This window comes from Macrotis lagotis, chromosome 2, assembly GCF_037893015.1.
Source record: "Macrotis lagotis isolate mMagLag1 chromosome 2, bilby.v1.9.chrom.fasta, whole genome shotgun sequence".
NCBI classification, from domain to species: domain Eukaryota; kingdom Metazoa; phylum Chordata; class Mammalia; order Peramelemorphia; family Peramelidae; genus Macrotis; species Macrotis lagotis.
Window position 1 is genome coordinate 235,163,201 of NC_133659.1, and position 12,046 is coordinate 235,175,246.

The following is a 12,046-nucleotide window of genomic DNA, read 5'->3' on the forward strand; positions in this document are numbered from 1 at the left end:
GTTCTTGCTATTTCTATGATTACAATATAAACTCCTGAAATCTGGGATTATTTCATTCTTTGTAACCTTTTAGACTCTAGTAGTATCTGGGGTATAGTAAGATTATAGGGGCAGCTAGGTGGCACAGTGGATAGAGCACCAGCCCTGGAGTCAGGAGTACCTGAGTTCAAATCTGGCCTCAGACACTTAATAATTACCTAGCTGTGTGGCCTTGGGCAAGCCACTTAACCCCATTTGCCTTGCAAAACCTAAAAAAAAGATTATAATAGTCTTTACAAAAATGTTTGATTGTTTCATACAATATGATTGTGTTTCACACAATATGAAGCCAGAACTTCCCTGGGGTCATTCCACAGTCCTCTAAGGAACCCCAGCTTTCCCTTTGGAGATAACTGCTCTAGTCAACTGAGTGCTTAATTCTAACATCCACTATCCTGAAATACTAAAAATAAAAAATAATGAGAGAATCTTTCTTGGATATGGAAACTTTCCATTAGGGACTTTCTCAGTCCAAGAAACTGATCTGTTTGAGACTGCATATGACCAAAACTTCTTTTAAGAATTTTGGCCAGAATTCTCAGATGAAGAAATTAAAACTATCTACAGTCATATAAAAAAAATGCTCTGAATCATTATTGATTAGAGAAGTGAAAATTAAAACAATTCTGAGGTATCACCTCACACCTATCAGATTGGTCAATATGACTAAAGAGGAAAATGTTTAATATTGGAGGGGATAGGGGAAAACGGATGCTGATGCATTGTTGGTGGAATTGTGAACTGATTTAACTTTTCTGAGAGCATTTTGGAATTATGCCCAAAGGGCAATAAAACTGTGCATACCCTTTGATAGAGCAATACCACTACTAGTTCTGTATCCTGAAGAGATCACAAAAAAGGGTAAAAGTCCCACATGTACAAAAATATTCATAGCAGTTCTTTTCATAGTAGCAAAAGATTAGAAATTGAGGGAATGCCCATCATTTGGGGAATGGCTGAACAAATTGTGGTGTATGAATGTGTTCTATAAGAAATCATGGAAAGACTTGCACAAATTGATGCTAAGAAAAACATAATACACTGAAGAATATTATACATTGAAGAACATTATACACTAACAACAACATTGAATGATGATCAATTATGATAGATTTGTTCATTTCAGCAGTACAATAATCAAAGACAATTCTAAAAGAATTGGAAAATACCATCCATATCAGAGAAGGAATTATAGAGTTTAGGACCAAAGCTTAGTATCTTCAATTTTTAAAAGTTGTCTTATGTATTGTCATTTTTCTCTCTAATAATTTTCCTCTCATTTAGATTTGATTCTTCTTTTACAACATGTTTAATATGGATCTATGTTTATTAATATGGGTCTAGTCTATACATGTACAGCATATATTAGATTGCTTTCTGTCAGAGGAAAGGGTGAGGGAAAAGAGGGAAGGAGGTAATGTAAAACTTAGAACCTTGCAAAGAAAAAGACTGGTAAAAACTAATGTTGCATGTGGTTGGAAAAACAAAAAAAATATTAAAATTAAAAAATATAATAAAATAATTGTTAAAAAAAAGTTTTGCCAGACAGAGGTGTCATCAAAGTTTACCTGAACCATTCTTACCAAAATTGATTTGTTGTCAGCTTGTAGTCTGGTAATGACATTTTCAGTTGCTTTGATCTTCCTGTCAAAGTTCTGCTGAGCCTGCTGAAGTTCAGCCTATTAGAAGAAAAAGAGAATTTATCTCTGGAGGGTCTCTGCTCTTTACCTATGAGAAGAGGAGTTACTGTCTAACATAATTTCTGGGAAATAACTTCAATCATACTGTTGAGTAAGCTTGTCTTCCTATAAATTGAATGTACAAAGTGCGGAGACCCAATAACCAGGAGCCATTGAACAAATTCAGAAGGGTTCAGAAATAAATGTATCAGGTGGTGCTGAACTTTCCTCTTTTTATTTCCCCACTGGGGCTAATGACTCACAAATCTCGAGCTTTATTATTCTGGAATTTCTAAAAAGAGACTTTTATCTAATTTCATCTCATGCTTAGAGTTAATGAATCATTTTTTGAGAGAACTGAGCTGTTTGAAAGGGGGGAAATGCTTCTTAAATTTACCACTTTTTAAAATTGTACACCATTATCCTTTCCCAAAGTAGATATGTAATAAATGCTCTTAAAAACTGAGATAAATAAACATTAACAGATTGCCTTCTGTAGGGGTGGAGGAAAGGAAGTGAGATTAGGGGAAAAATTGTAAAATTCAAAATAAATAAAATAAAATAAACAGATAAACTTAATTTACCCAGCTGTGAGAATGAAAAGAAAAATAAGCCTAGAAACTTAATAACAAATGTCCATATAGAAAACTTTAGGTCATTATGTGCTAATGAAATTCAAAGGTAAGGATTAATTTTTATCTGCCATTATATCCAGAAAATGTTTTCAAAGTTTCAATATACCAGCAGAGTATAATGGCTAGCAAGTCAAGCAAGCAAGTCTCAGAGTGGAATGCCTTATCATCCCTAAAGACATTGAAGCCTTAGGAGAAGACCAACAGCCTCAGTGATTAACCAGAAGAAAATGCTTCCTTGATAAAGTGTCAAGTAGTGGAATGCTCAACTTTTAATTAGAAAGACCTGGATTGAAAGCCTACCTCATAAACTTAATTATTCAGGTTCTCAGTTTATCCTTTGGTAGTCTGGTTAAAACACTTCTTAGAATGATGTCTTCAAATACATAAAATAAAAAAAATGTAGGATTATAAAGGAAATAAATTCTATTGAAATAAAAATGTATTTTTCCAAATCAATTTGTGGTCCCCCTGAAATCTAGCTATCAACCCAAGGTTAAGAATCCCTGGAATAAATGATTTCTTAATGTGCCTTCCATCTTTAAACCCATTGACACTCAATCTATGTCTTAATAGGAGATCCTGGGCATACTACCAGCTCTTTGGTGAATAAACTCATTATCAAAAGCAGAGGCAATCTAATTGTTTTTTAATATCTGAAATGTCTGAAATTCTAAATGCAAACACCTCACCAAGTGAGTGTAATGTCAGGTGGCAGTGTATTCTAATATATGAATTATATATTTGAGGAAATCCTCCCTCCACCAAGGGATTTCCCTCTAGCTTCTACTCTTTCCCTTAGTTCATTCAATCCAACTCTTTATCTCAAAGCTAAATCTCACTTGGAAATCATCAAATGCTGCATAGCAAATATAGTATCTTTCCTGGGAAGAGTATCTCTTCTGTTTGATGAATTTTTTTTCTTCTTTCCTGTTTCCAAATTGGTTCCTTCCTCTCCCCGCACCAATATGTAACATCCTATACAGTAGACTGTATCATTTTTATCTTTGCATCTCCAGCACCTATCACATAATAGGTATTTAATGAATGTCTATTGTATTGACTTATATTTCCTTTTAGTTCAGGGATCAAAAACTGAGACTGGGGAGAAATTAGTGCTGAGCATCTCCCAAGTCCAAATTCAATTAATTCCCTAAATTCAGAAGATTTGGGAGAAGTGAATGACATCACCAACAGAGAGAATGGAAGTTATAATTCACTGACATATGGAATATATTTCCAGAATAGTTCAAAGCAACACTGAATCAAAAGTGGTTACCAAACTAAACTATCCAAGAAAATATTAATTTCCCTGACTTTATTCCATGCTCCATGAAGGAAGGGGGAAAAACCATAAATTTACTAATGCCTCCTCTGTCCAAGTATCATCTTAAGTACTAGCACATCTCTTTTTTAGAAAAGATATTATCTCATTTAATATTGATCATTGGTCAAAAATAAGATTTTGTAATGTCTATAAAAGACAGATAAAGCCACAATATTAACATTATTGACTTGGTTTTCAGCCTAGACCAATAGCCCCAAAGGGACAAGTTCAAGTACATAAATATAAAAAGAATAAATATAAGGAATAGAAATTGGACCTGTAACTGCATTAGTATACAGAACTTCAAGATAGGTAATAATCACATGAATGTTATATTAAGACTAAGAGTAGAGCTGTAACTAGAGCAAGATGATTATCCTAGGAGGTGATAATCCTATTCCTACATACATACAGAGTATCTGAGAAAATCCGAGAGTTTGTGAGGCATCATGACCCAGGGTAGTCACCCTTTGCCAAATGACCACTACCTTTCTTCAGACCCAGAGAGAGATAATCCAAGATTCTGAAGTCAAGAATCTTGGGAATATCTATATCCTTCAGATATCCATTCCTACTTCCAGCCAAGTCCTGTAAGCCACTATCCTAGGAAGCAAACCCTGTTTCCTAAAGGAACTGGAAACTACTTCTATAGGTTCTACAACTATAGTAACTGAAGATCCAAAAAAGAAAGGAATTGTCCTAAGTCTTTGATGGTTTATTATCAAAAATGAATATGATGCATCAGTGGAAGTGATATTAAAATGATTAATTACCATCTGCTTTACTGCTGCACCCTGAGGCCCATATAACTGGACTTACAGTTAAAACTTATATATTTTATCCTCTATTAGAAAGTGAGTTCCTTCAGAGCAAAAATCGTCTTGTTTTTCTGGTGTAGAATAGAATTGGCTTAGTGCCAATTTATACATTGCAAGCATTAAATAAATGCTCTTTCATTCAATCTATGTATGAAAATCAGTTGCACATTCCTATTAAAATAAAATATCAATAAAAGACTGGTATTTTATAGGCAACACAAATTCAGATACTAAAATCAGTTTCAAAGAGCAAAGATTATCTCTCTTATTCTTTAGCTTAGGGACATACTAAAACATCATTGCCTGTATAAAAAGTCAGTTTCCATAACAGATGAGGAAAAGGCAAAATAGAAACTAATTGACTCATTTTCTCCTGACTCATATCTTTCTTTTTTGTTTGAGGAAAGATTTTTTTATGTAAATTTTTCTGGATTGACAAAGTAGCCTTTCTGAAATGAATAGATTTAGCATCACTATAAATATTTTAGGGAGAAAGAAGGGGAAAAAATAAGAGATGAGGGGATTATTTTCTTTAATTGTCCTTCTAATACTTAGCATTTAATGAAAGTAATAATTTTTTAGAAGCTAGGGAAAAACAACTGCATGTTCTAAAATGGTCATAAGAATTTTATAGCTAGGGTATATCTTAGAAATCTCCTAAACTAACCCCTTCATCTTATAAATGAGAGAACAGAGGCTCAGAAAAATGAAATGACTTTGCCCAAGGTTACACCACTAGCTAGCAGAAGAGATAAGAAGAATTAGGCCTCTTGAATCTTTCCACTATATCATGCTCTTTCAATTATACTTGTGTTCTTTCCATTATACCATTTATGTCACAGTTGCTGCTTTTATATTTGTTGTTGTTGAGTCATTTTTCAAGTCTATTTAACAGGGTTTGTTTATATATATGAGATAACAGTTTAACTAAATTTTTTCAGCTTTTATGACATTGAAGGAAACATGATAGAGTATGTCTTTCCTTTAACTTTTAAGACCTAAGAGGAATGTATAAGGTTACAATATGTGAAAGAATTTTTTCTCTGTCAACTCTGACATAATTTTGTTGATAGGAGGACTTGAATAAGTTGTTCAGATTTATTTTTGTGTCTGGAACCTAAATCTATGATAATTCATAATAATAAAACCTAGGTGTATCTTACCTCCATAATTTCTGTGTTGTGGTACATAAATGTCAGCAGCAGTCACTTACCTACTACATAAAATCAGAAAGGAGATATTTCTAATGTAGTGTGATATAGAGCAAAGAGACCTGTGTTTGAATTTTAGTTAAGGTTTAGTAATATAATTCCTCTAAGCTTCAATTTCCTTATTTGTAAAATGGAGGTAATAATAGTTCTAATATCCACATCTCAGAGCTATTGGTAATGAAAAGTACTTTGAAAACCATAAAGGGCTATAAAAATGAGATACTCTTACAAATGTGACTCATATAATAGTACATGCTTTCTGAATTGTTTACTAACACATACATCTTACAATTTTTAGAAAAATATATAAAAAGCCTTAACAGACTGTTAGATACAAATCCTACAGGAAAGATATAGTGATCTATTTTAAACAACTTCCTTTTTTGGAGTCTGAAAGAATGGGGGGTGAGAGAAGTAGGATGGAAGAAGGCTTCTGATATGGGTTTTTTCTTTTCAGAATAGCTGAGGATAGAGAAAATGATTAATACACAGAAAATTAAAATAAGTAATTAATTTTTTAAATATTTACTTTTAAAAACTCAAGTAAGAACAAATTTAAAAGTAAACTAAGTGTGGAAAACCCTAGATGCCTAGTTCATGCCCCACTCTTGATCCTCCCTATGAATATATATATATATATATATATATAAAATGACCCCACCCCAAGAACCCTGAGCAGCTCACCTGCTTTTCCCTCCTGACTGCCCCTAGGGAGAGAATAGGGTGGCCCCTGTGGTATTCCTTAGCACATTCTTCACAGATGCATTGTTGCTCCAGAGAGCAAAACCAAACAAGTTGGCCCTGGTGGGCTGAGCACTTATGTGGGTCTGTATCTCTTACTGGCTTGGTCAACTGATGACTGTAGAGCTTGCTGTTCTCATGATGGGGCCGAACGTGATCTTCACAGTAATTCACCATACAGGTCAAGCAGGACTTCACTGCCCTCACTTTCCTCTCCAGGCAGAAGTCACAAGTGATCTCAGTCTCCCCACTACTAATAGCTCCCAGCTCTGGAATCCTTTCTTCCTTTTCAGAACCAGCCAGTATCTCCTCCAGTCTTCTTCTAAGTTCATTTCCAGAACTCCATATGTTCCCTTTATCCTCTTCCTCTTCATGGCTTTCTGTCTCAGTAAAAGCTTTGAGCAGTGCTGGTGTCCGAGGAGTGGACTGGATTACTGGAGCTATTCTATCTAATTCTGCCATTTGAAAGGGTCTCAATACAGAAACTTTCCTCTTCAGCGTGTCAGAGAAGGAACTGAACGAGAAATCAAGGAACTGAACCACGCCTAGATGATTGCAGCTGTTACTGCGACTTTAACTGTTTCCTCTCCTCCAGAAAACCGGTTTACTAATTACATTATTCTTAGCCAGGACAAGAGCCAACAGCCAGCTACATGTTGCCTGGGTTAGGTTACTTAGTATATAGGTCAAAGCTAGCTCAGAACCACTCCTCCTCAGTCTCAAGCCTCTCCTGTATTCCTCCCTGAAACCTTGCCAGATCTCTTGCATCACAGAGCTATTTAGCATAATCTGTTTTATCTTTTTTTTCCAGCTACTCTGCCAAAGAAAGTGTGTGCTCTATTAACGAAAGTCACTCTGTCAAGATTTACTAAATTCTTATCTAGAGTCCCACGACTCTACTATGTCCAAGTCACCCTCTAAATTTCAGTTGCCTTGAACCCAAAAAAGGGAGATTTGATGAAATTTGTTCCCACCATCCCAGGATACACAGAATCAAAATCCTGGAACTTCAAGCAACCTAAGAATAAATTAGGAAGGAAAAAGAATAAATTAGGAGGCAAGCATATCCCCAGCTGAGATTAATGATAAAAAAAAGGACCCATGCCTAAATATTTATTTTTGTGGTAGCTAAGAATTGAAAACAAAGCGAATGCCTTTTGATTAGAGATTGATTAAACAAATTGTATAGGATAGATGCAGGATGCTCACTCTTAGTGGTTTGCTTAAACTGGTAGATCAGGTTGCCAGAGCAAAAGTACTCTTTAGGATTTTAAGAATAAACTTAAGGAGGTGGGAGTTTTCTCTAGGACTATGTTTTACTCACAAGCTACCAATCTATGGGGTTTTCCTCACTATTTATTGTCAGTTAATATCATCCACTATCATTTAATAAATTACTATAATTTGTTTTTTACAAAGGGATATTTACTAGGAAACTACCATCAGTCACTCTCTCCTTTATACATTTCCATCTGTGGGAAAAGTTGACATCAATTTTTGTCTCCCTTGGCAGAATTCATTTCTGAATATGTCAACAAATGAATAATCTTGCTTGTAGAATGTAACATCTCAGCTAACTGTTGTGATGAGTTGAGTAGGTCAGTTCTTAAGATTAAATTTGACTATTGCTGCAATCATCTCCAGTGTTGAAGGGACTGACTTTTGATGATTCTTCTGACTTTCAAAGCACACAAAAACATAACATTACCTTTTTTGTTTATGATATTCATCTCCCAAGATCAGGAAAAAAATACAATAGTCAAAAGAAACAGAGTTGCGATGCACTCATAGGCATCTGTATATTAGGATATTAGGGATATTAGGGGAGAGAAAATAGGAAAGGTGCTCCCTCTTCTGGCAGTTCACAGTATTTCATTACCGGGAAAGTTCATCAGTCTGAACTTCTTGTGTAAAATTCAGTTCTGTCTTGGCAACGGATTGAAAACTTTTAGCCACATCACTGGAAGAGGATAGGCAAATTAGCAATTACCTACATCAATTCTGAAGCAAGTTCACTAAACCTACATAGAGACTACTGTAAATTTTCTAAAGGTTGGATCTTCATTTACCAAAATACAAATAAATGTAATGGAATATTATTATATTGCAATAAACATATTGAATACAAGGAAGTATGTGAAAACATATAAACTCCTGCCAAATGAAATAAGCAATCAAAAAAACAATATGCATGGACTTCTGCCATTTAAATAGACACAATTTTAAAAAAACAATTGAAATTGATGTTGTAAGATTATTATGTCTTATACACTTCCCTCAGTTTCTTTGCAGAAATGGTAGACTATTGCAATGAAACATTGAATATAATATTGAACTTTGTCAGTATATTGACAATAACTTTCCTAAACTTTTTTCTTTTACCTTTTTCTTCTTTGTTATGATAACACTGGGAAAGGGTAAATAGGGAGATTTAGATGATGTAAATACAAAAGATAGCAATAAAATTAATTCTAAAAATAATTAGGAGGCTGTGTGAAATAGTTGATAGATGTTGAAGATGAAACCAGAAAGACCAGGGTCAGACCCAACTCAGACATATACTAGCTTTGTGAATACGGGCAAGTCACTTGACTTCTTTAAGTTTCTTTTTCCTTATCTATACAAAGGGTTATATCACAAACCTCAGAGCTTTTGAGGATCAAACAGGATAATTAATATATGTGTAAAGGAATGGTTCTTGGAAACTATCATAGAAAAAGGGCCAATAATGAGATGTTTAACTGGAAAAAATGTGCCCAATGCCAGGATGCCTTTTTATGAGGTACAAATTAGTCCCTTCAATGAATCAGAAAGGTAAAAGCTAGATCATTAAGTCCAGGATTTCCTCAATTTCAGAGGAATCCATTGTGATTAAAAAAATATTTAAAGAGTTAACTGATTCCATACAGTTGTCAATCACAAAAATCAACCTGCAGAAATAGTTAGCTACAGATTTTATCTACTCTCATAGATCAGGTTTAGCTCTATGAAAAAAATCTAGAGCACTCTCATGTGGAATGTAAATATATAAGTAGCATAAAAATGGAATTTTACAGGAGAGGAAGATAAAGGTATATATGTTTGGAAAAAAAATAACAGGGCAGAAATAAAACAGCTAAACCCAAGGCTTCTATGAGACCATGACTGGAAGAGAGACTTTCTGGGAAGCTTTCTGGAAAGGGTTCAGCCCTTCACAAACAGAGGTGAGGCTCAACTCAGCCTCCCCTGCCACCCCCTCACTACAGGTCCCTGAATTATCTCACTTTTATTTTAATCATTCCCTCCACTCCTCCACCTCCATATATACCCATGGACACATAAACATTTCCCTTCAGAAATATGTTAAATTCAAAAGTGGATTTATAAAAAAGGTTGGTTGGGGAAAGGGTAGGGAATTGGTTTATAATAAGCTTGAATGTTAAAGGATTAACAAGAAAGGAAGAAAGTAAAATATGGGATGGGGCAGGGGTAAGTAGAAGAGAACTGCAACCATGGAGAAATGAGTTATTTCACTTGTAAGATCATAACTGTCAGGATAGTTCCCCTTCTATCACTTTTTTCTCATTTGTATAGTTGTGGAAACAAGGAGAAGAAAAAGTTCAATTTGCCGATGGATACTTGTGGGCAATAGAATTTATAAATACAGAGATACAAACAGTTGTAATTGAGCTAGCCTGTATTAGTGAGAATTAGCCCAACTTTTGCACACAAAGCTGTTTGTCCTCCAGGCAGTTAGAATCCTATTTTTATAATATGCTGAATTGTAAATTGAGTTGTTTACTTCCACTTTTCCCTGAGTCAAAAACAGATATAAGGTTAAAGGAGAAGACTAAGAAGACAAAGGCTAAGACAGACTGAGACAGAGAGAGAGAGAGAGAGAGAGAGAGAGAGAGAGAGAGAGAGAGAGAGAGAGAGAGATTTACGAAAATAGAAAGAGAAAAGGGAAAAAGTGCAGGGACATAAAGCACTTTAGTTTTTGTTTTTTTTCAAGGCAATGGGGTTAAGTGGCTTGCCCGAGGTCACATTGCTAGGTAATCATTAAGTGTCTGAGGTCAAATTTGAACTTAGGTACTCCTGACTCCAGGGCCGGTGCTCTATCCACACTGTGCCACCTAGCTGCCCCTAAAGCTCTTGAGTTTTAAAGAAAATAATAAAACTATGCTGACTAGATCTATTACAAAATCTCAACTGTTTCTTCACTGTAACAGAGCAACTGGTCTCCCTTCACTGAAGCAGCTTTTCCAAACCATTCATCCTTCCCAAGCCTCCCACCATATGTGCTTCACTTTGCTCTTAGCTAATGATCTTGTCTTCCTACTTTACTGAAAATATTGTTCATTTGTTGAGTTCCCACTTCTTATTTCATATTATTCAGATATTTTCTTCTTCACCCAATAGAACTGACCTTTTCACCAAGTCAAACCATTTATATACACTCATGATGTTTTCCCATCTTCTCAGAAGATTGCTCCCTCTCTATTCTTCCTACTACCTTTATTTTTCCCTATCTACTAACTCCTTCTCTGCTAGATACAGATACTATAATCTTAAATTTCCCCCCACCTTAAATGTTCCTCTATTATCTCACCAACCCTAGTGGTGAGATATCATATCTCCTCCCCTTGTCAGAAAAAAACTTTTTTAAAAAAAGCAGAGGTGGAAACAAGATGGCAGAGTAAAAGAAGCATGCAGCTGAGCTATCCCAACTTTCCCTCCAAACAACTTCAAAATGGTGCCTCAAATAATATTCTGGAGTGGAAGAGCCAACAAAATATCAAGGTGATAGTTTTCCCAGCTCAAGATAACTCAAAAGCCTGAAAGGAGAGATCTGTTCCATGGACCTGGGGTTTCTACATAGAGAGAGGGTGCAAGAGTAAGTTGGTTATGTTGGAATGATGTAAAAAAAATTATGGGCAAGAAAAAGAAATGTTCTAGAAAAAAAGAATGAAGAAAATTATCTCACATAAAAGAAATGACTTTTAAAGTAGAGGGGAAATGTTGGAGGTAGGGCAGGCCACACAAGTGTAATTGCACCTAAAATGGTCAAAAGGGGTGTGTATGTGTGTGTGTGTGTGTATGTCTGTGTGTGTGTCTGTGTGTCTGTGTGTCTGTGTATGTCTGTGTATGTATGTGTCTATATGTGCACATATTCAACATGTATGCATTTGGTGATCATAACTTAGAATGAAAATGAGATGAAATTACTTGTAAAATGGAAGCAGATAGAAGAAACAGGTTAGATTTACAAGGGAATTCTACTGAACAATTAAGGAACAATTAATCAAAAACTATATAAACTATTTGAAAAAATAAAGAAATATATCATTATTAATTACACAATATGATTTTGATACTTAAATCAGGAAGAGCAAATGCAGAAAAAGAAAAACTATAGCCCAGTTTCCTTAAGGAATATAAATGCAAAAAGTTTAAATAAAATATCAGGTAGATATAGGTCAGGAGCTCTTTTCATGGCCAAAAAAAGGACTACAGAGCCAAAGGGAAATGATTCATACTGTTTATTTGTAGCAAATGATTCATACTGTTTATTTGTAACAGTGAACAGAAGAAGCTACCGCATACAAAACCATGTCAACTG

The 12,046-nt window shown here is 34.9% G+C and overlaps 1 protein-coding gene across 1 annotated transcript in view; it reads right to left on the bottom strand.

The window, feature by feature from the left end:
* The window catches only part of TRIM16 (tripartite motif containing 16), a 42,542-nt gene extending 35,352 nt beyond the window's left edge, over positions 1-7,190 (bottom strand). Inside the window, exons 1-2 of the mRNA XM_074225170.1 lie at positions 6,391-7,190; positions 1,623-1,718 (exon numbers count right to left, since the gene is read on the bottom strand). Of these exons, the coding sequence (XP_074081271.1) occupies positions 1,623-1,718; positions 6,391-6,909 (615 nt within the window). The 5' untranslated portion in view covers positions 6,910-7,190. The remainder of the gene's footprint in view (positions 1-1,622; positions 1,719-6,390) is intronic.
* Positions 7,191-12,046: the final 4,856 nt, after the last annotated feature.